Source organism: Pongo abelii, chromosome 19 (assembly GCF_028885655.2).
Source record: "Pongo abelii isolate AG06213 chromosome 19, NHGRI_mPonAbe1-v2.0_pri, whole genome shotgun sequence".
NCBI lineage: Eukaryota > Metazoa > Chordata > Mammalia > Primates > Hominidae > Pongo > Pongo abelii.
The window spans coordinates 88,472,281-88,496,289 of NC_072004.2; the positions used below are offsets into that span (position 1 = coordinate 88,472,281).

The 24,009-nt window shown below is 47.3% G+C and overlaps 1 protein-coding gene across 12 annotated transcripts in view; it reads right to left on the reverse strand.

The window, feature by feature from the left end:
- SLC39A11 (solute carrier family 39 member 11) overlaps nt 1-24,009 on the reverse strand; it is a 564,735-nt gene that overhangs the window by 452,061 nt on the left and 88,665 nt on the right. For 4 of the 12 annotated variants that reach the window (XM_054535708.2, XM_054535703.2, XM_054535704.2 and 1 more), the window contains 2 exons: nt 6,771-6,889; nt 2,903-2,941 (listed from right to left, as the gene is read on the reverse strand). In XM_054535708.2, coding sequence (XP_054391683.1) covers nt 2,903-2,941; nt 6,771-6,878 — 147 coding nt within the window. In that variant the 5' untranslated portion in view covers nt 6,879-6,889. Of the gene's footprint in view, nt 1-2,902; nt 2,942-6,770; nt 6,890-9,934; nt 10,107-10,606; nt 10,692-10,722; nt 10,840-24,009 lie in introns of those variants that run through there. The other 8 variants (XM_063718263.1, XM_063718262.1, XM_054535711.2 and 5 more) reach the window with 7 other exon arrangements.

Here is a 24,009-nt window from a genome sequence, read left to right on the forward strand (position 1 = left end):
ATATACACACATATATACATATGTATACACATATATACACATATATATATAATGGACTACTACTCAGCCATAAAAAGGAATGAAATAATGGTATTCGCAGCAATCTGGATGGAATTCATTATTCTACGTGAAGTAACTCAGGAATGGAAAACCAAACATCACGTCTTCACTCATAAGCGGGAGCTAAGCTAGGCATAAGAATGATACAATGGACTACAATCATAAGAATGATACAATCTAGTGGAAAGGGTAGGGGGGCTGGGGGTGAGCGATAAAAGACTACATATTGGGTATTTTCCTATGAGCCTGGGGCTCTAAATGCTTAAATAACAATTTCCTGGATTTAAGAATGATAACTATTAGTGATAGGAAAGACATTCATAAGAATAAATATATAATAAACCATTTTATAATTATTAAACATTACAAAGCAAAATCTTATTTGAAATGTATGTTAGTGAATGGGGCTTTATTCTTGTTTTTTCGATTCATTCATCTATATGAGGATAGTTATTAAGTAGTCATTACTAGAATAAGACAGAGTTCATCAATTTTGTTTTTATTTTTATTTGGCTTTTTTTCTTTTTTGTTTTCTTTTTTCTTTTTCATAACATAAGGAAAGAGAAAATGTGTTCGTATAAATGAGAGGATGGGGAAGAAAAGAGATGTTGTGTTATAATACTGGCATTCTGTTCTTTGTACTCTTTTCAAGTTACAGGTCCAAAATCCCAGGGTAGTCCATCATGGAAAATTACTTTCAAGGACCTCTCTGCTGACAATTTGATTAGATCCACCTTCAAAGGACAGGACCACATCAGAACTGCTAAAGGAATTGTGGGCTGCGCGTGGTGGCTCACACCTGTAATCCCAGCACTTTGGAAGGCCGAGTCGGGTAGACCACCTGAGGTCAGGAGTTCGAGACCAGCCTGGCCAACGTGGCAAAACCCCGTCTCTACTAAAACCACAAAAAAAAATTAGACAGGCGCGGTGGTGCACACCTATAATCCCAGTTACTCGGGAGCCTGCAGCAGGAGAATTGCTTGAACTCGGGAGGCGGAGGTTGCAGTGAGCCAAGATCCAGGCACTGCACTCCAGCCTGGACAACAGACGGAGACTCCATTTCAAAAAAAAAAAAGGACTTGTGCCCAGTGATTAGAGATAGGGGCCCTTCACTTTCTCCACGCCAGCACCAACATTCCAAGGGGCCCTCCATGTCTGAAGACCATGCCACCCAGAGACAAGGTCATAAGGCAAGAGCATCTTTCTTGTGCAAGATGGGAAAGGAAAGCTATGCCAAGGAAGGAAGGAAAGGAGGGCTGGCTTCCCTGGCATTCTCAGGCACAGCAGTTATAGGGAAGAAAACATATGGAAGCTGAGGACCTAGACACTAATTTTCTCAATACTCTCTGTGCACCTGTGTATGGCTTGGAAAGGACGGTGTTTTTGACGGAACAGTGGCTCCAGTCTAACAGCTACTGACTCAGATGGCCTCTGGCAGGCTCCACCTCCAGGCTAGTTTTTCCAGATCGCAGGGCTATAAAAACTGAGGAAAGAAACCAAACCCTGATCAACTAAAAGGGAAACCCACATATTACATGCCTTTTGATATGGGTGATACATCTGCAATACACAGCACCATGACATCTTCATGCCTGAAAAATGGAATCTGAGCTAATCAAGACTCCAGGTCTAACTCTCAGCTTACAGGAAATACAGCGGACTGAGGAACAAGTTAGGCAGCACCACGAGGAAGTAATCAGCCAACATTCTAGAGACAAATGACCCAGTTTCTCCAACAAATTACTAGCATGAAAAAAAAAATGAACTGTTAAAAAATTAAAGAGACCTAAAAGATATAACAAACAAATGCAATATAGAAACCTTGTTTGGACCCCAATTATAACAAAACAATATTAGATGACACCTTTAGAAAGATGGAGAAAATCTGAATATGGACTGGATGTTAGATCATAAAAAGGAATTATTAATTTGGTAGGTATAATGGCCATGTGATTATTTTTATTTTTAAGAAGCCATTCAGTTAGACGTGTGTTGAATTTACAGGTGGAATTACATGTCGTCTGGGATTAGCTTTTATAAAATATTCTAACCTCCCAAGAAGTTTTGGGGAGGACAGGTGAATTGAGATTAGCAAAATGTCAATAATGATTGAAGTTGGGAGATGGGTGTCTGGGATGCATTACAGGCTTCTATCCACAATTTTTACATGTTTAACAATGTCTATAATATGCCGGGTTCCATAATTCACGCCTGTAATCCCAGCGCTTCTGGGGGCCTAGGCAGGTGGATCACTTGAGCCCAGGAGTTCAAGACCAGCCTGGGCAACATGGTGAAACCCCATCTCTGCAAAAACTCAAAAATCAGCCAGGCACGTTGGCACATGCCTGTAGTCCCAGCTACTCGGGAGGCTGAGTTGGGAGGATCACCTGAGCCCAGAGAAGTTGAAGCTGCAGTGAACCATGATTGTGCCACTGTACTCTAGCCTGGGTGACAGGGTAAAACTCTGTCTCAAAAAAAAAAAAAAAAAAAAAAAAAAAGCCTATAAAAAAGATCTTTTAAGGGTGAAGGAGAGGAAAAAATTATATTTAGTTAGAGCCAACTATGTATTAGGCTAGGCCTGTGCTAGGCCCTTACCAAATATGATCTTATTTTCCTAGTCCTGAGGCAGCTGTCAAATAAACCTCAATTGCTGTCTAAAGAGAAATAGGCATTTGATAAGCTGGGAAATAAATATGGCAGGTGATAAGAGGGAGGTGTTAGTGCCTGAGGAACACAGAGATGCATCTAGGTCACAAGGGGAGGGACTGAAGACAGCCCTTGGCAGACAAATGTCAGAATGAGTATGCCTCAATTTCCATTTCTCCTACTACATGCTACTTACCCCTGCAGCAAAGCCAAGACTTCCATCTAAGATCCGCCTCTGAAAATCAAAACAAGATGTTTCAGTTTCCAAGAGACAATAAGATGATGTTTCCTGGGACAAGAAGAAACCATAAGGCCCAAAAGAGCCACACAAATAAAGACTGGCCGACTCCTGAGCTCGTGAGTTCCTCAGTTTATACAATGGGCCAAGAACCACGGGGAAAGTTTTTGGTTAACTTTCCATCCACCCCATAGCCAATCAGAAGTGTTCTTTCAAGTGGTACTTGGCTTGCCTTGGCCCTTGTGTTGTCTCTTACTCAGCTTTCCCTGTGAATTACAACTGTAAACCTTTAGTGAGTAGCTGGTCTACAAGATGGGAATTACCAAGCGTTGGTGAGGAGCAGAGGCACAGATGGAACAATGAAAACCCTCACATAGGCCAGGCACAGTGCTCACGTGTGTAATCCCAGCACTGTGGGAGGCTGAGGTGGGCAGATCACCTGAGGTCAGGAGTTCAAGACCAGCCTGGCCAACATGATGAAACCCCATCTCTACTAAAAATACAAAAAAATAGGCTGGGTGCAAGGGTTCACGCCTATAATCCCAGCACTTTGCGAGGCCAAGGCAGGTGGATCACCTGAAGTCAGGAATCTGAGGTTAGCCCAGCCAACGTGGTGAAACTCCATCTCTACTAAAAATACAAAAATTAGTCAAGCACGGTAACACATGCCTGTAATCCCAGCTACTTGGCTGAGACAGGAGAATCGCTTGAACTCGGGAGGCAGACATTGCAGTGAGCCAAGATCATGCCATTGCACTCTAGCCTAGGCAACAAGAGCAAAACTCCGTCTCAAAAAAAAAAAAAAAAAACTCCTCACACAATGGCGGTGTAAACGGGTACCACCATTTTGGCAAACTATCTGGCAGCACCGATGAGAGGTGAACACTATGTGTGCCACTCCTGAGTAATCCCACGACAGGAATGCACTTGTATTCAACAAACCCATGAAGAAAAATGTTCAGCAGTGCTATTTGTAAGAGCCCAGAACTAGAAACTACCCAAATTCTCACCAACAGTAGGACGGATATGTTAATTAGGATATACTCATACAACAGGTACCATAACGGCAATGGGAACGCACACACATACTACAGTTATATCTTACAAACAGACAGGGACATTAAAGAAACTGGAAAACAAGTAGGGTGAAATCAGCCAGATGCAGAACAGTACATACTATATGATTACTCCATCTAAATAAAGCACAGAAACAGGGAAAATATCCGTGCTGTTAGAGATCAAGAAGGGAGATGACCCTTGGAGTAAAGGTTGGGGATGGTGGGATTGGAAAGGGAGACTGAAGGCTCCTGATTGGAAGGGGCTGTAAGGTGAGGAGCTGGTATTGTTTTGTTTCTTGATCTGGGCTCTAGTTTCATGAGCATTTGTGGAAAGTTATCAAGCTGCACACTTATATTAGGTTGGTGCAAACCTAATAAAATGCACCAGCCTAATAAAATGTGCATTCTTCCATAAGCATCTTATATTTCAATAAAGAGATTTTTTTTTTTGCTATCTATCCATAGATGAATGGATAAACAAAATGTGGTATGTACATACAATGGAATAGTCTTCAGCCTTAAAAACGAAAGAAATTCTGGCACATGTTATAACATGGATGAGCTCTATGGACATTCTTTGAAGTGAAAGAAGCCAGGTGGTCTACAGAACTTTTCACTTTACAAAATTAAAACTCAGCTGGGCATGGTGGTGCACACCTGTAATCCCAGCAGTCTGGGAGGCCGAGGCAGGCAGATCACTTGAGGTCAGGAGCTCAAAACCTGCCTGACCAACACAGTGAAACCCCATCTCCACTACAAATACAAAAATTAGCTGGGCATGGTGGTGCACACCCATAGTCTCAGCTACTTGGGAGGCTGAGGTGGGACGATCACTTGAACCCAGGAGGCGGAGGTTGCAATGAGCTGAGATCACGCCACTGAACTCCAGCCTGAGTGACAGGGCAAGACTCTATCTCAAAAAAAATAAAAAATAAATAAATAAAACAGCCTGGCCAGATGGGGTTACCAGTGAAACTCTGTCTCTACTAAAACTACAAAGAAAATTAGCTGGGCGTGGTGGTGTATGCCTGTAATCCCAGCTACTCAGGAGGCTAAGGCAGGAGAATCTTTTGAACCTGGGAAGCAGAGGTTGCAGTGAACCAAGATCACGCCACTGCACTCCAGCCTGGGTGACAGAGCGAGACTCTGTCTTAAAAAAAAACAAACAAAAAAACCCTGAAACTCTGTACTCATTCAAGAATAACTTATTTCTGCCCTCCCCTGTAGCCACTGGCTATTCTACAATGTGTCTCTATGAATTTGACTTATCTTGGCATCTTATATACCTAGGTTCCAGATAACCTGTGTTTCTGGATTGTGTGTTTTCTGATTTTCAGTCTCCAACCCATCAGCTCCCGGGGGCAGTGCAGTGCAGCAAGGGAGATTGGGATTTTATTGTTGAAATCGAGGCCTGCTGTACTGGTCTCTAACACAAGAGCGCCTGACGTGCGAACTTCCTAAACGTAAACACCTTTCATTTCCAGATCTCCCTCACAACATGTTGAACTAGATCTTAAGTCACTTATTCATTTACCATTCCTACAAAGTCTCAGGCTACCGAGGTGAACGATGCAGGGATTGTGCATTCATCAAGATACCCATGGATGGTTCCAGGGCTATGGACTGAAGGTGATCTGGGTTGGAGAAAAGAATGCAATTTCAGGCATATGAGGTGAGTGTGGGTTGTGCAGAGGTGTGGGGAGGGCATATGGGTATGTGTGCAATGTGGGTATGTGGGACTATAGGTAGAGTGTGTAGAAGGGGTGTAAGGATGGGGTTGTGGGAGGAGGGAGAGATGTGGAGGATACAGGCATGCATAGGCTATGGGGGCATGACAGTGAGTGAGGGCACTGGGGCTTGTGAGTAGGATACAAGGAAGATGTAGGGGAGAGAAGTAAGGGTTTGCAGGGGGCCAGGGAGGTGGGTCTGTCTATATTCATCCCCAGAGGAAAGGAAACAACCCGGAGATGGGTTAAAAGAGAAAGGGAACAGATGCCCCTTCTTCTCCCAAGGTCTTTCCAACCATCCCACCCAACTCAAGGCCACAGGGGAGGACAGTTACACCTGAAATCTAATCTTCTTCAGTCATGCATAGTACCACTTGCTCCAGGCCTGAAAGAAATTACATGGCAGGCCGGGCGTGGTGGCTCACACCTACAATCCCAGCACTTTGGGAGGCCGAGGTGGGAGGATCATCTGAGGTCAGGAGTTTGAGACCAGTGGTGAAATCCCACCTCTACTAAAAATACAAAAATTAGCCGGGCGTGGTGGCACATGCCTGTAATCCCAGCTACTCGGGAGGCTGAGGCAGGAGAATCACTTGAACCCAGGAGGCAGAGGTTGCAGAGAGCTGAGATCCTGCCACTGCACTCCAGGCTGGGCAACAGAGCAAGATTCTGTCTCAAAAAAAAAAAAAAAAAAGAAAGAAAAGAAAAGAAATTACATGGCAGGTAGAAATGAGGCAGCAGGCTAACAATGCCTCAATAACTGGGCTTCTCACTTCCCATTCCCTTCAAGTCAGGCTGTCAAGGGTCAGGAGAGGAGACGATGGTGCATGAAGGTGTCTACAGCAAGCAGACATCTGTTCTCCCGGCCTGGCAGGGAGAAGGTGAGAAAACAAGAAGACAGCGAACTAACCCCAGCACACAATGCCTGGGGGTGTGGCCAGGGGCACTGAAAAGTCTACAAACCTGCTCCATGGAGTGGGACGGTGCCCCTTTACCAAGGGGCTCCCCACCAACATCCAGAACCAAAGCAAGGCAACTCACCTGTCCACTAGAGAATACGAACACGAGAGCTGCCCCAGCTGCTGTCATCCCCCAGGTGAAGAAGGTCCCCAGCAAGGCCTGGAACACAGAGCTGTGGCCTTGGAGCATGCTGGATACAGCTGTGCAAGAGGAGCGAGAGGGTCAGCCACCGGTGGTCCGTTTCAGTGACAGGCACATATTCTGACGTGTCCTAACACCCTGTGCGGGAGCTGGCCTCTCTCCAGGTTGACGGTATGCACCCTTCCACCACGCCATCCCAGTGTCCCTCAGCCACCCAGCACACAGGTCAGGCTTCTCTATCCAGGTCCCCCAGGAACTGGAAATTTTCTTAATCTGAAAGAAGGCACGGGGAGATGCCAGGGGAACCCACAAAAAAGGCTGCAACACTGAGAAGTGGTTTCAAAGAGAAGCACCAAGAATGTGGTTTATTCCAGAGGAAGGGGGCATAGGAGGGTCTGATGCAGCCTCCCCCACACAATCTGCCTCTTCTACCATCTCTTGTCCACCATCTGCACTCAGCCTCCTCCAAAGACAGGTGACTAGCTCAGGTGATGTCAACACGCTTCCAATCTAAATCCCCGTCACACCTGCAACAGTGCACCTGCCCAGCCAAAGGGTAAACTCCACCGACCAACCTTTGATACCCCCCAACCCCCGACTCTCCAATCCCATTCTCCATCATGCCTGCATGAGCACCAAACTCCAGCTCAACTGAACTATTTATGGCACCTTCCACAAGCCCCAGACAATCCTGCCTCCAAGTCCCTGTTCATGCAGTTCCCTCCTGGAACACCTTCCTTGAACACTTCCAGCCGTCAGAACCCGGAGCATCCTCTGCAGCCTACCTAATGCCAACTTCACGACCAACGCTTTTCTGGCCTTCCCCAGCCCTGTCCCAGCATGCAGCTTTGGTCCTTTCTCAGTGTGGCTTTGCCTCCATCTTTTACAGCCTTAGTTGCTTGAGGACAGGGACGGTGCTTTCTCACATTTGGCACCCCTGTAAAATAGGGCTTTGTAACCGCTGAAAAATATGTGCTGGATGGAAAAGGGCCAGCTTACCTGCACAGGACAGTCAGCAAGGACAAGCAAACGGACCCAGGAATGGAATGTCCCCTGGTCAACTCAGCACCCTGCTGCTGAAGCTGAAGTTACACTACCGCCCACCAAGGAAAGGAAGGGAAGTACCACTCCCTCTCATTTCAGTCCAGAGAACCTCCTCCAGACTTTAACATGCTTAAAATTCTGGATCTGAGATGACAATCAGATCTCTCCCTGTGGAAAGTTACAAGGCAGAGAAACCCATTTGTTGAAAAGCCCTGTGTTCTGGTACACAAACGCTGGGCTCAGGGCCTCATCTCAAAGCCTCATTCATCTCCGTGATGGTCTGCCAGCACCCAGAGGGCTGGCTGGACACGACCACACTGGCTCAGCCCTGCCAGTTCCCAGTGCTCTGTGAGGAGCCAGCAGCCCTAAGCTTGCAGATCAAGAGCTGAAGATGCTGCCTCGATTGACCCTGGAAGGAAACCATGGCAGAGTGTGGATGCAGCCCTTATGCCAAGCGGCTCAGCAACACACCCAGGCTCAAACCTAGGAAGGGCTATAGGTCCAGGTGAGCCCAGGTGATCCCTGGCTCAGCCCCTGTGCCAGAAACCCTGAGATAAATAGCATCTATGGAATCAGACTCTAGTTCCCATACTCTAAACGAACTGCACCAACTGTGAAAACTGTGACCACGTCAATTAAAGAAAAAAAAATCATTTTTAAAAAACTACTCTTTACATCCGTCATCTTGCTAAGCCACCCTAAAAAGAGGGGTTGGTCTTTGTTTTTAAACCAAGCCATCTGGACCATTACACCAGTCATCTATTCCGAGTTGCTGCAAATAAAATTTCAAACAGCATTTACAAAGAACAGCACAAAGTGATCATCCTCTCAGTACTTATCATCCAAGACAGGGCATAACAAAAACACCTTTCTTTCCTGTATTTGAATGTGCCTCTTGACAGCTACAGAAGAGAGCAAATAATTTACATTTGCCAACAGGCCAAAGTCAGCGTGGATCTTGCGGGCTGGTGAACAGAACAGAGGGAGCTCGTGGGTGTTCCTGGTGGTTAGTGGGATAGGGAAACACTCGTCTAAGCCTGTCCCCATGTATATCTGAGCACCCTCCTGAGTAAGAAAAAGGGACACAGAGGGAAGACCAAGGCCACCATCCTTTCCATCCCAACAGGAGCAGCACTGATCACAGGCAATGCAAGCCCAGTGCCCCTCGGAGAAGTTTCTTCTCTATTTGCTGTTTTAAATCCTCGCTACAAGGGTGGTCAGAGAACCAGCAGCACTGGTCCGGCTCGGGAGCTAGTTAGGAATGCAGAAACTCAGGTCCCACCCCAGACTTTCTGAATCAGGGTCTGCATTTTGTGGAATTCCATGGGGGATTCTTATGCACATTAAACTGTGGAAAGCAAAAGATTAAAACTGGTAAAACTTGGCCAGGGGCAGTGGCTCACGCCTATAATCCCAGCACCTTGGGAGGCCAAGTCGGGCAGATCACCTGAGGTCAGGAGTTCGAGACCAGCCTAGCCAACACGGTGAAACTCCATCTCTACTAAAAACACAAAAATTAGTCGGGCTTCGTGGCGTGTGCCTGTAGTCCCAGTGCCTGTAGTTCCAGCTACTCGGGAGGCTGAGGCAGGAGTAATCGCTTGAACCCGGAAGGAGGAGGTTGCAGTGAGCCGAGATCGCGCCACTGCACTCCAGCCCAGGTGACAGAACGAGGCTCTGTCTCAAAAAAATAAAAAATAAATAAATAAATAAAACTGGTAAAACGTCTACAATACCAAGAGCTTAGAAAATGAGTGCTCCTGTCCCATGTGAGATTGGCAAGAGCAAAGAAGAGTCCCAAAAGAACAGAAAGTTTTCTGCAGAGTCTCAAGAGAAGAAAAAGTTTCTGGCAGAGTCCCAAGAGAACAAGAAGTTTTCTCTAACCGGCAGACCAGTAACGACTTTAGGACACAGCATCTCCAGCACAGCTTACACAATGGGGCTCAGACTTCCTCACGATGGGGATATTAATTCCATCAACCCTGATTCGTTAGCGGCAGGGAGAATCATTCTCTGCCCGTTCCAACTTTTAAAATGCCAACAGCCTGTACACTTGTACACACCTGCCACAGCAGCACATGGGCATTCCCGGCTGATTGATACAGGTTTGTTTTCTTTATTTCCTTTCTCCCCCTTTTAAACCTGTTGTTCCGCTTCCAAGAGTCAGTTCAAGAGGCTGGTGAAGTTGCAGAAGTGGAAACAGCACTAGGGCTCCTGGGCCTTAGTGGAGCTGCACACACATGCCCTAACTCCACGAGGGAGAATCGAGCAGAAAGATTCAGGTCTGGGCGGAGAGGACTGTGGAAAAGTTCTCTAATGCCTCGCTACTCAAAGCGTGGCCCGCGGACCACCCGACCTGGGAATTGGTTAGAAATGCACACTGTCACGCCCCACCCAGACCTGCTGCAAGTTAACCAGATTTCCAGTCAAGTTCTAGAGGTCCAGCTGACAGCCAGAGCAAGTGGGAGGGGCCTGGGAGCAGCTGGGATTGTAGCTGCCTCTGCTCCCAGGAATCCCAGGTACCCCCACACACCCCCTAGAAAGCGATGAACGAAGAGGATCTTGGGTTAGGACTGTAAAAGGAAGGCATGTCATTGCCTTCCAGATCACCCTGGAGAGGGACAGAGCGGGTGTCCGGGGCCTTCCTTCCCACCGACCCTCACCCTCCCACCCCGCCCCGCCACCTGCCAAAGCCTCCAATTTCTCCTCCAAACCCCTCCTCTCTCCAGGCGTACCCCCTTCCAAGCTCCAGGTGGCTGCCCTTCCAAGTCCCACACTCTTGTCCTGATGGCCCCCGACCCCGGGCCTCGAGCCCAACCAAAGACACCGAAGGAGAGAAAAGCCAACTCACTAGGGTGCCCTCTCCAGCCCCCACTGCACTTCCATCAGCCCCCGCTGCCACTCACTCGCCGGCTCCACTCCCGCAGTCACTTCCTGCTTCCCTCCCGCACACGTGGCCCTCCCTCCGGGCCCCGCCCCCTTGGCCGCAACTGGCAACTCCCGCCTGAAGAATAGATTCTCTGGTTCACAGCCGTCTGCAGGCTCAGGAACAGATCTGGGCGGGCAGAACAGAGCCCTGAGGCCAAGCGCCCGGCAGTCTGCGAGTGACTGCAGCCCTTGGGGAAGCTACAAACACCCAAGGAAAGAGCCCTTTGTAACACTCCTGATGTTACCTATGCTTCTACACCTTTGGCAGCCAGGTCTATGACACTGGGTGCGCAGCAGAGCAGGATGTGCTGTGTGTGTGTGTTGCGGGGGAGGCTGGGGGCAGGTAATGTGATGGCATCGGCATCATTCTCCAGTCAATGACCCTCAAAAGAATCACTGGAGGGGGTCAAATACAGAATGCCAGCACCCCCAGAGGCTCTGGTTCCGTCATTCTGGGTGGGGCTGGCATTTTGGGATGTTTTTGTTTTTGCTTTTGTTTTTTTGAGATAGAGTCTCGCTCTTTCGCCCAGGCAGGAGTGCCGTGGCCCAATCTCGGGTCACTGCAGCCTCTGCTTCCTATGTTCAAGCGATTCTCCTGCTTCAGCCTCCCGAGTAGCTGGGATCACAGGTGCGTGCTGCCAAGCCCCGCTAATTTTCGTATTTTTTTTTTTTTTTTTTTTTTTTTTTTTTTAGTAGGGACGGGGTTTCACCACGTTGCCCAGGCTGGTCTCGAACCCCTGACCTCAAATGATCCACTCGCGTGGGCCTCCCAAAGTGCTGGATTATAGGCATGAGCCACCGCGCCTGGCCTGAGATTTTGTTTTGAGCTAGGAGTTGCTGATGCTGCTGTCCTGGGACCACCCTTTGAAAAGCACTGCCCTAGGTCAAAGGCTTTGATCTGCAGGACTTCTGTGAAAAGACCAGAGGATAGGATTGGCTAGATTTAGCCAAAAACAAAACAAAATAAATAAATAAATAAATAAATAAATAGAAACGAGATGCCTGGGCTGGGCGCTCACGCCTGTAATCCCACCACTTTGGGAGGCCAAGGCGGGCGGATCACAACATCCGGAGATCGAGACCATCCTGGCTAATATGGTGAAACCTTGTCTCTACTAAAAATACAAAAAATTAGCTGGGCACGGTGGCAGGCGCCTGTAGTCCCAGCTACTCGGGAGGCTGAGGCAGGAGAATGGCGTGAACCTGAGAGGCCAAGCTTGCAGTGAGCCAAGATCACACCACTGCACTCCAGCCGGGGCAACAGAGCAAAACTCCATCTCAAAAAAAAAAAAAAAAAAAAAATGCCTGATTAAATTTGAATTTCAGAAAAATAACAAGTCATTTATTACTATAAATATGCCCTGCGCAATGTTTGGGACATACTTATGTTACAGGCATATTGTTGATCTGAAATTGAAACCCAGCTGAGTGTCCTGTGTTTTATTTGACAACATATCAGAGCGTGACCTGAGCAGAAAAGCTACCCGTGGTCTCAATGGCCGTAGCCCAAAGGGTCCAATAACAGGCCTCTTTTTTCCAGTGGAACTAGGTTGTTCACACTGATGGTCGCACCACATACCAAGCACTCCATGGGGAAGAGAAGACAGCCTGGCCACTGGAGGGTGGTTTTTGCCCTTAAAAGACCCCCAACTTGGAAGAGTCAAATCAGCCATTGCAATTGCACATAAGAGAGTATGTACAGGCACACAGAGACGCAATACCCACGTGGCACGGCCCATCAACTCATCTTCCAAAATGTCATAGCTCTTCCTGCACGCTGCAAGAAGTAGCCATAAAATGATACAATATCTTAGACTCACTTCAAAATATGATGGAAGAGAGAAGTGGATGGAGTAAACAAAATTGGCCATGAATTAACCATTCTTAGGCTGGGCATGGTGGCTCACATCTGTAATCCCAGCACTTTGGGAGGACAAGGTGGGCAGATTGTTTGAGCCCAAGAGTTTGAGACCAGCCTGGGCAACAAAGCGAGACCTCGTCGCTACAAAAAGTTTTTAAAAAGTAGCTGGACATGGTGGCAGATGGTAGCTGGGCCTGTAGTCCCAGCTACTAGGGAGGCTGAGTGGGGAGGATCACTTGAGCCCAGGAGTTGGAGGCTGCAGTGAGCCGTAATGGTGCCACTGCACTCCAGCGAAAGAGCCTATCTCTTAAAAATAAAAAATTAACCATTGTTGAACCTGGGGAACGGGCACATAGAGGTTCATTAAATGTTTCTGTTTCTACTTTTGTGCATGCTTAAATTTTTTTTTTTTTTTTTAGAGATGGAGTCTCGCTCTGTCACCCAGACTGGAGTGCAGTGGTGCAATCTCGGCTTGCTGCACCCTCCACCTCCCAGGTTCAAGTGATTCTCCTGCCTCAGCCTCCCGAGTAGCTGGGATTACAGGCACTCACCACCACACCCAGCTAATTTTTTGTATTTTTAGTAGAGACGGGGTTTTACCATGTTGGCCAGGCTGGTCTCGACCTCCTGAGCTCAAGCAATCCGCCCGCCTCAGCCTCACAAAATGCTAGGATTACAGGAGTGAGACACCGTGCCCAGCCGCTTAAATTCTTTATAATGAAAAATAAACAGAAATGTTTACAATGATTCACAAAGTGCCTCTCCTGCCCAATCCTTTCTCTCCTTTCTCACTACTGCTGTGAGGATTCAACCTCCCCATCCCTCATCTAGGTCATGGGAGTCACCTCCTTCCGCTCTACCCTGTCTAGTCTGTTCCATGTACCACTGCCAAGATCAGCCTGCCTAAAGCACAGCACGTCGCTCTCCTACTCAAAAAGCTCCAAAAGCTCCCCAGTGCCTTTGGCATAAAGTTCAAACGCTTCAGCCTGGCATTCGAGGTTCCCTGTGGTATGATTCCAACTAAACATTCTCAAGTCTGTCCCCCAGGGTTCTCCTCCCTGTGCCTTCTGGCCAAGCTAGGCTGGACAGCTCGCTGTCCTCCCCACAGCCTTCCCTCCCTGCCACTCCTATCTCCCCTATACCACTTCTGCTGAACTGCCCTTCACCTCCCAAATCTAAGCCCCACCATCCTGCAAGACCCAGGTTTAATGCATTCTCCTTGGGCACCCCATCTGACCTCATCTCCCACCTGTCCCAGCCCTGGTTACAAATCGAGTCCCTATCCTCTAAGGTCCCATAGAACTCTATCTGGATTCTAAGGCACTTGCCTCCTTCTGTCTTATACTGTAGGATCTAACTTCACTGCTATATTCGGCACACAGACCCAGGATTGGAATCAAGCTCCTTACTGAGCTCCTTCCCCTCATCTCAGCCAGGATAGCACCTCATATTATAGCATGTCCTCAAAAGATGCTTGCATGCAATGCATAGGTAAACCTGATGTGGGGAAGGAAAAGTGGGGAAGCAACTAACATTTGTTGAATGCCCAACCTGGGCCACTTTATCTTTACATCCTCTTCTTATGCAAAACTCACAATTGTGAGGGGAAGGTATCATTATCCCCATTCTACAGATAAGGAAATTGAGGCTCAGGAAAGCTCTGAAGTGACCCAAGGTCCATGGGGCAGTGTGGGACACCAAGCCCAGCTGACTCCTGAGATGCTGCCCTTCCTGCGTGGTGCATTCAGGGCTCACAGGATGAGACCCAGAGCCACCTTGATCAGCATTTCTGCATCTCACTTTCTTTAAACCACACCAAGCCCATAAGCGGGAGGGGCGATAACCCCCATGAGACAAATCTTACCATTTCTCCATCTTTCTCAATAAACTCCCATACGCATGCCCACTCCACAAACATGCAAACTGCCCCCTTTCACACACTCCCTTACAGTCAAAAGTGCAAGAGTATTGGCGAGAAGAAAATGTTTCCTGGGCCAGGTGCGGTGGCTCACGTCTGTAATCCCAAAACTTTCGGAGGCCGAGGTGGGTGGATCACCTGAGGTCAGGAGTTCGAGATCAGCCTGGCCAACATGGTGAAACCCCATCTCTATTAAAAATACAAAAATTAGCTGGCCATGGTGGCAGGCACCTGTAAGCCCAGCTACTCAGGATGCTGAGGCAGGAGAATTGCTTGAACCCGGGAGACGGAGGTTGCAGTGAGCCGAGATCATGCCATTGCGCTCCAGCCTAGACGACAAGAGCAAAACTCCATCTCAAAAAAAGAAAATGTTTCCTGAAAGCTAAATACACTGGCTCTGACCTCCACCCCACCCACAGTCCATTCCTATTCTCTCCCATGGGAACTAAGGTGGCCTGACTCCCCCAGGGCAAAGGGATGGGATATGCAGGAACAGACCAGAACAGTGGCTCCAGAAGCAGTGGCAGGGGGGATTTGCAGGCAGTGAGGGCTGCTTCCCACGAGTCAAAGGGCCCTAAGACTGATGCCAACCATCCACAAAGGAACTGCAAGGCAACAAGATGGTGGGCGACCCTTTCCAGAGGAGATGCTGTGGTTTGATCTGGCTAAATGCCCTGCTGGCACCTCCTCCTGGAAGACTGTGTTAGGTGGGGGGGCAAGCAGGGGGATCATGGACGGCAGCTTTGCAGAAAGAATGGAGATGGGCATAAAGTTGTCCAGCCCAATAAGTCCTGGATCTCATCTTTGTTTTTCTCCCTCTCCCTCTCCCTCTCTCTCCCTCTCTCTCATCCTGTTTCTCTTAAGAGGTAATATAGCAGTTGATTGCTAGCTTCAGAATCTGACCACACAGGAGAAAGCCTAGTTTGGCATGTGGGTTCTCACAGACGCATTTCCCAACCCCTCTTGAAACCACCATTGCAAAACTGTAACAGAGACCGGGCATGGTGGCTCACATATGTCATCCCAGCACTTTGAGAGGTCGAGGCAGGCGGATCACTTGAGGTCAGGAGTTTGAGACCAGTCTGGCCAATACGGCAAAACCCCGTCTCTACTAAAAATACAAAAATTAACCAGGCGTGATGGAGGGCGCCTGTAATCCCAACTTCTGGGGAGGTTGAGGCATGAGAATCACATGAACCTGAGAGGCAGAGGGTGCAGTGAGCCAAAATCACACCATTGCACTCCAGCCTGGGGAACAGAGCGAGCCTCTGTCTCAAAAAAAAAAAAAAAGAAAAAGAAAAGAAAAGAAAAGAAAAATTGGCACCACTGCACTCCAGCCTGGGGAACAGAGTGAGACTCCGTCTCAAAGAAAAAAAAAAAGAAAGAAAGAAAAATTGGCACCACTGCACTCCAGCCTGGGGAACAGAGCGAGACTCCGTCTCAAAAAAAAAAAAAGAAAGAAAAATTGGTGCCACTGCACTCCAGCCTGGGGAACAGAGCAAGACTCCATCTCAAAGAAAAAAAAAAAAGAAAGAAAAAGTGGCACCACTGCACTCCAGCCTGGGGAACAGAGCAAGACTCCATCTCACAAAAAAAAAGAAAAAAGAAAAAGAAAGAAAAAATACAACTGTAATGGCAACAGTGAAAGAGATTTGACCTAACCAACTCTATCTTGCTTCTAACCTCTAAACTGTCCTTGTTCATTCCTAGACATAGGTTGAACTACCTTTAGGAGGAATTTATAGTTTATAGTTTAAAACAAAGATGATAACAGCCCTTTCCCAAAACAAACCTGCTTCTTGCCTGGGGTTTAGACTGCCTTTGTAGGACTAACAAATTAGTCACAAGATTAGAAATTATGACTGGGCACAGTGGCTCACGCCTGTAATCCCAGCACTTTGGGAAGCCAAGATGGGCAGATAACCTGAGGTCAGGAGTTTGAGACCAGCCTGGCGAACATGGTGAAACCCCGTTTCTACTAAAAACACAAAAATTAGCCGGGCGTGCTGGCTCACACCTGTAATCCCAGCTACACAGGAGGCTGAGACACGAGAATCGCTTGAACCCAGGAGGTGGAGGCTGCGGTGAGCCAAGATCACACCACTGCACTCCAGCCTGAGCAAGAATGAGACTCCACCTCAAAAAAAAAAAAAGAGAGAAAAAAGAAAAAAGAAATTATGGTTTATGAATCATGCAGCTAGAGGCTACAAGATTCTGACCCTCCCTAAACTGCTTCTAAGATCAGTGCTTGAGATATTTTGCAGACCCTGCACTTGATGGATCAGTTGGCACCACCCAGATAGATAAACTGGTTTATGTGATCTTGTGGCACCTACCTAGGAACTGACTCCGCCCAAGAGGACAGCTTCATCTCCCTATAATTTCATCTCCAGACCAACCAATCAGCACTCTCAACTCTATGGCCTTCCCCATTCACCAAATTATCCTTAAAAACTCTGATCTTGGCCGGGCACAGTGGCTCACACCTGTAAACCCAGCACTTTGGGAGGCTGAGGTGGGCAGGTCACCTGAGGTCAGGAGTTAGAGACCAGCCTGGCCAACATGGCGAAACCCCGTCTCTACTAAAAATACAAAAATTAGCCGGGGATGGTGGTGTGAACCTGTAGTCCCGGCTACTCAGGAGTCTGAGGCAGGAGAATCACTTGAACCCAGGAGGCGGAGGTTTCAGTGAGCCAAGATCGCACCACTACACTCCAGACTTCATCTCAAAAAACAAACAAACAAACAAAAAACCTCTGATCCCCGAATGCTCTGGGAAACTGATTTGAGTAACAATAAAACTCCAGTGGCAGGGTGCTTTGCAGGCAACGAGGACTGCTTCCCATGCATCAGAGGACCCTGACTGATGCTGATCATCAGCAAAGGAACTGCAGGACACCAAGATGGTGGATGGCCTTTTCCACAGCAATTGCTGTAGTTTGATCTGGCTAAATGCCATGCTGGCACCTCCTCCTGGAAGATGGCAGTGGGACAGAGCAGGGCACAGCCTGCTCTGCATGAATTACTCTTTCTCTATTGCAATTCCCCTGTCCTAATAAATCGGCTCTGTCTAAGCAGTGGGCAAGGTGAACCCATTGGGCAGTTATACTCTCGGCTTCATTCTCCTCATCCTGAGTCTGGGAATAAAGAACACAGTGCTCTCTCCAGGTTACGGTGACCTGGAGTGATGCCTCCAATACCCTGCCTAGCACGTATCCAGGCTCCTTTGAATGATTATTACCCACCAGCCCTCTTCCTCCTTCACTTATTCATTCTTCATGGACTCAGCAGAACTTTCTTCAGTGCTTACCCTGTGTCGTGCACTTTGCTGGAGCTGGGTACAGGGCAGCCAACTCAACAGATGAGGCTCTGCCTTGTCCACCCTCGCTTGCCTGCCATTTCCTCCCCTGTGCTGGAGGCTGACCACCGACACAGCGTGAGGACTGAGCCTCTAAGCCTGGGGCAGCCTGTTCCTTCCTTCCGCAGAGTGTAGATAATAAACCCAGCGGGAACTGGCTCTCAGATTTGCAGATGGGAACCCAACAGTGACAGTAATAGGCAGTTTATAGACGTGCTATAGAAATGTAAGGGGTTTCCTATTGTTGTTTGTTCAGGGGATTTTTTTAAATTACCCTCCACCCATCTATCCAGAATTCATCCCCTTCCCTCCACCGCCACCGCTGCCACCCGTGCTCCAGCAACTCTGCTTCATTATCCTGCCCTGACCGCCTGATAGATGTTCCTGATTCCCCCCGTGCCCTCCAAACAGTTCCCGCTCTTCACAGCAGCCAAAGTGATGTTTTAAAGACAAAAAATACAGGCTGGGCACAGTGGCTCACACCTGTAATCCCAGCACTGTGGAAGGCAAAGGCGAGCGGATCCCTTGAGGTCAGGAGTTCGAGACCAGCCTCACCAACATGGTGAAACCCCATCTCTACTAAAAATACAAAAATTAGCCGGGTGTGGTGGCCCATGCCTGTAGTCTCAGCTACTCATGATGCTGAGACAGGAGAATCGCTTGAACCTGGGAGGTGGAGGTTGCAGTCAGTCAAGATCGTGGCACTGCACTCCAGCCCAGGTGACAGAGTATGACTCTGTCTCAAACCAAAAAAAAGGCAAAAATACAGTCATGCCAGTCTACTATGACAAACCCTCTGAGAGCTCCACACTGCCGTTGATGTAAACGCTGGTGGCTTCAGGAACACCCAGAATCACTCGGAACCCCTTCCTCATTCTGCTTCATCCAGGCTGATCTGCTTTCTCCTGGAACACCAAGCAAACTCCTGCCTCAGGGCCTTTGCACTTGCTGCACCCTCTGCCTGTCTCCCAAATTTTCATCTGTCTGGGTCCTCTGTTATTTAGAGCTCAGCTCCAATGTCACCCTTTCCAAGAGGCCTTCCTGGAATATCCAATCTAATGTAGATCATCCAAGCCATTCTTTATTTTCTTCCTGGCACATCTTGATGTCTGGCAATCCTGTCTGTTTGTTCTCCCCAAATGCAAGTTCCATGAGAGCGCTACCACGTCTGCCTTTTGTATTACTGTATCCCCAGTGCATGGTACACAGTAGCTGTTCAAGATTTATTTAAAGAGTAAGTCGATCTGACACATAAGTCTTATCATTTTTTCTTTTTAGACAGAGGCTCACTGTGTCACCCAGGCTGGAGTGCAGTGGCACAATCTTGGCTCACTGCAGCCTCCATCTCCCAGGTTCAAGTGATTCTCCTGCCACAGCCTCCTGAGTAGCTGGGATTACAGGCGCCCACCAGCATACTGGGCTAAGTTTTGTATTTTTAGTAGAAACGGGGTTTCAACCATGTTGATCAGGCTGGTCTTGAAGTCCTGGCCTCAAGTGATCTGCCTACCTTGGCCTCACAAAGTGCTGGAATTATAGGCATGAGCCACGTGCCCAGCCTCTGAACAGGAAGTTCTAACCAGCCTCTTATGTAAGCACCATCCAGGGCAGCCAACAGCCACCTGGCACCATTTTCTGAACCTAGTACAAGGAAATGCTGCCTAGAGGCTTAAAGGAGAAACCAAGTTGCCATTCCAGTCCCTCCTTACCTTTGACTAATGTTTGAATCCAAACCTGCACCACACATGCTCAAGGGAGGCACAACAGTAAAGCTTTCACTGACTTTTTTATTATGATTATACTTTAAGTTCTAGGGTACATGTGTATAACGTGCAGGTTTGTTACATACGTATACATGTGCCATGTTGGTGTGTTGCGCCCATTAACTCGTCATTTACATTAGGTATATCTCCTAATGCTATCCCTCCCCCCTCCCCCCACCCCACAACAGGCCCCAGTGTGTGATGTTCCCCTTCCTGTGTCCATGTGTTCTCATTGTTCAGTTCCCACCTATGAGTGAGAATATGTGGTTTTTGGTTTTCTGTCCTTGCAATAGTTTGCTGAGAATGATGGTTTCCAGCTTCTTCCATGTCCCTACGAAGGACATGAACTCATCCTTTTTTATGGCTGCATAGTATTCCGTGGTGTATATGTGCCACATTTTCTTAATCCAGTCTATCATTGTTGGACATCTGGGTTGGTTCCAAGTCTTTGCTATTGTGAGTAGTGCTGCAATAAACATACATGTGTATGCGTCTTTATAGCAACATGATTTATAATCCTTTGGGTATATACCCAGTAATGGGATGGCTGGGTCAAATGGTTTTTGTAGTTCTAGATCCCTGAGGAATCGCCACACTGACTTCCACAATGGTTGAACTAGTTTACAGTCCCACCAACAGTGTAAAAGTGTTCCTATTTTTCCACATCCTCTCCAGCACCAGTTGTTTCCTGGCTTTTTAATGATCGTCATTCTAACTGGTGTGAGATGGTATCTCATTGTGGTTTCGATTTGCATTTCTCTGATGGCCAGTGATGATGAGCATTTTTTCATGTGTCTGTTGGCTGCATAAATGTCTTCTTTTGAGAAGTGTCTGTTCATATCCTTCGCCCACTCTTTGATGGGGTTGTTTTTTTCTTGTAAATTTGTTTGAGTTCTTTGTAGATTCTGGATATTAGCCCTTTGTCAGATGAGTAGATTGCAAAAATTTTCTCCCATTCTGTAGGTTGCCTGTTCACTCTGATGGTAGTTTCTTTTGCTGTGCAGAGGCTCTTTAGTTTAATTAGATCCCATTTGTCAATTTTGGCTTTTGTTGCCATTGCTTTTTGTGTTTTAGACATGAAGTCCTTTGCCCATGCCTATGTCCTGAATGGTATTGCCTAGGTTTTCTTCTAGAGTTTTTATGGTTTTAGGTCTAACATTTACATCTCTAATCCATCTTGAATTAATTTTCGTATAAGGTGTAAGGAAGGGATCCAGTTTCAGCTTTCTACATATGGCTAGCCAGTTTTCCCAGCACCATTTATAAAATAGGGAATCCTTTCCCTATTTCTTGTTTTTGTCAGGTTTGTCAAAGATCAGATAGTTGTAGATGTGTGGTATTAATTCTGAGGTCTCTGTTCTGTTCCATTGGTCTGTATCTCTGTTTTGGTACCAGTACCATGCTGTTTTGGTTACTGTAGCCTTGTAGTATAGTCTGAAGTCAGGTAGCGTGATGCCTCCTTTTTTTTTTTTTTTTGAGACGGAGTCTCACTCTCGCCCAGGCTGGAGTGCAGTGGCGCGATCTCGGCTCACTGCAAGCTCCGCCTCCTGGGTTCACGCCATTCTCCTTCCTCAGCCTCCCGAGTAGCTGGGACTACAGGCGCCCGCTACTGTGCCCAGCTAAATTTTTGTATTTTTAGCAGAGACGGGGTTTCACCATGTTAGCCAGGATGGTCTCGATCTCCTGACCTCATGATCTGCCCACCTCGGCCTCCCAAAGTGCTGGAATTACAGGCGTGAGCCACTGTGCCCAGCCGGTTTCACTGACTTTATGCACATCTATTGTTAGGAGCAACGTTTCTGGTTTTGTGATAGTTTTTTTTTGTTTGTTTTGTTTTGTTTTTGAGGCAGAGTCTCACTCTGTAACCCAGGCTGGAGTGCAGTGGCACAATCTCTGCTCACTGCAACCTCCACCTCCTGAGTTCAAGTGATTCTCCCTGCCTCAGCCTACCGAGTAGCTGGGATTACAGATGCATGCCACCACGCCCGGCTAATTTTTGTATTTTTAGTAGAGACAGGGTTTCGCCATATTGGCCAGGCTGGTCTTGAACTCCTGACCTCAGGTGATCCTCCCACCTCAGCCTCCCAAAGGGCTGGGATTACAGGCGTGAGCCACTGCGCCTGGACTTGTGACAGGTATTGAAAATGCAAAACCAAGCTTGCTTGACTGCCAGCTTAATAAGATATCCAATTATTAGACCAAAAAAAAAAAAAAACCCACCACTGACAGAATATCAAATCATCTCTGTCTCTGAGATGATAATCGGCATAAATCAGTTTTTCTCATTTTTCTACATTTGTTGCTTCAAAGAAGTCTTCTGGCATCTCATATTAAGCAATTCTATGGAGGCCATTTTGATAGGCTTACGAAGGGAAATTGCTGAACAATTAAGTTCTATTTTGAGGCTATTCTTTCACAATTGCATGGATGATGTAAATGACCTGTTCATTCATTCAGTCACTCAGCAAATGTTTACCACACACTCACTGTGTCAGAGGCACATCTGGGTCACTGGGTACACACCAGGAGGCGAGGCAGATGCAACCGTGGCCTCACGATGCTTCCAGTCTAGAAGCTTCGGAAATTGGATCAATTCTGCATTAGAAACTAAGGCTTATTATCAAAGCTATTGTATTATTAAACTGCCTCTCTCCTTTTTTTCTTATTCCTCATAATACATCCATGCCTTCCACTGCTGGAAGCCAGTGAGTCACTCTAGCTAGTGAGGACAAATCAACAGGAGAGAACAATCGGTCACGCATTTCAGCACAGCCAGGCCCAGGGCCTTAACTCGCAAGTGGGTTGCTGTGAGCGGAGAGTGTTCCCGATGGGGAGGAGACCAGTTATTTATCAATGTAAACTCTGCTGATAAATTGTCAAAAGAGATCTCAGAAGAAAAGGACCCAAATCTAAAGTCTAGGTATTTGTGATTTCTTTCTCATTCTAAAGTAATATTCATTTTCCTACCTAAATTTCTTACTTTTTCTTAAAGAAGACCTTCAAAATTGTATAAGTTTCAGAATCCACAAAACCTGGATGTGTCCTGGGTGAATGTTTAGAGATTTAAGAAGGAAAACAAATAACTTCCTCTGCTGGGCAGAACCATACCCCCTCCCTTCCCCTAAAGATGTCCATGTCCTAATCCCTGAAACCTGTGAAAATGTCACCTTACAGGGCAAAAGGGTCTTTGCTGATGTGATTGAGCCTCTTGAGATAGGAGATCATCCTGGATTATCTGGGTGGGCCCACATAATCAGTCACAAGGGTCCTTATAAGGAGAAAGAGGGCTAGGCGAGGTGGCTTAAGTGCTGTGAGCCCAGGACTTTGGGAGGCTAAGGCCAGTGGATCACTTGAGGCCAGGAGTTTGGGACCAGCCTGGGCAACATGGTGAACCCTGCCTCTATTAAAAATACAAAAAATTAGCTGGGCATGGTAGCATGCACCTGTAGTCCCAGCTGCTTGGGAGGCTGAGGCACGAGAATCGCTTGAACCTGGGAGGCGGAGATTGCAGTGAGCCAAGGTCGCACCACTGCACTCCAGCCTGGGCAACACAGCAAGACTCTATCTCAGAAAAAAAAAAGAAAAAAAAGGAAAGAAAGAAAAAGAGGGAGACTGCAGAGTCAGACTAAGAGGAGGTGATTCAACAACAAGGGAAACAGAGGTTGGAGTGATGCAGCCAAAAGCCAAGGAATGTTGGCTGGACAAGACAAAGAAATGGGCTCTGTCCTAAGGCCTCCAGAAGGAGTGCAGCCTTGTGATACCTCGATGTTTAGGACTTCTGACCTCTAGAACTATGTAAGATAATAAATTTGTACTGTTTCAAGCTACTACGTTTGGGATCAGCTGTTACAGCAGCCATGAAAAACGCGCTTCCTTTTGGCTGGAAACACTTCATTTCACAGACACCCTTCTCCGGTGATGTTGCGAACCACCAGGTTCCATACTGGGTCCTCGTTCACTGTCATGACTAGGTAGGACCAACTATATAATTTGCAGGACCTGGTGCAAAATGAAAATGAGAAGCCCCTGGTTCAAAAAGCAGGGGGGGAAATGCCATTAAAGGAACTAGCATATAAAGCCTTTTCCTTTCTTCTATATCCCTCCCCTGGCAATGTGGAGACTCCATTGTTTCATTGAACTTTGCTTGCAAAACACAAGTTCAAAGATAAAATTATTAGCAATCTCAAGACATGACAGCAGAGCATAAAACAAGCCCAGTTCCTTCTGCACATGGGGCCTTGTGTGACCACACAAGACACAGGCTTATGAAGCCTATCACATCCCTGGGCTGATGTGGCAGGCCCAGAATGAAG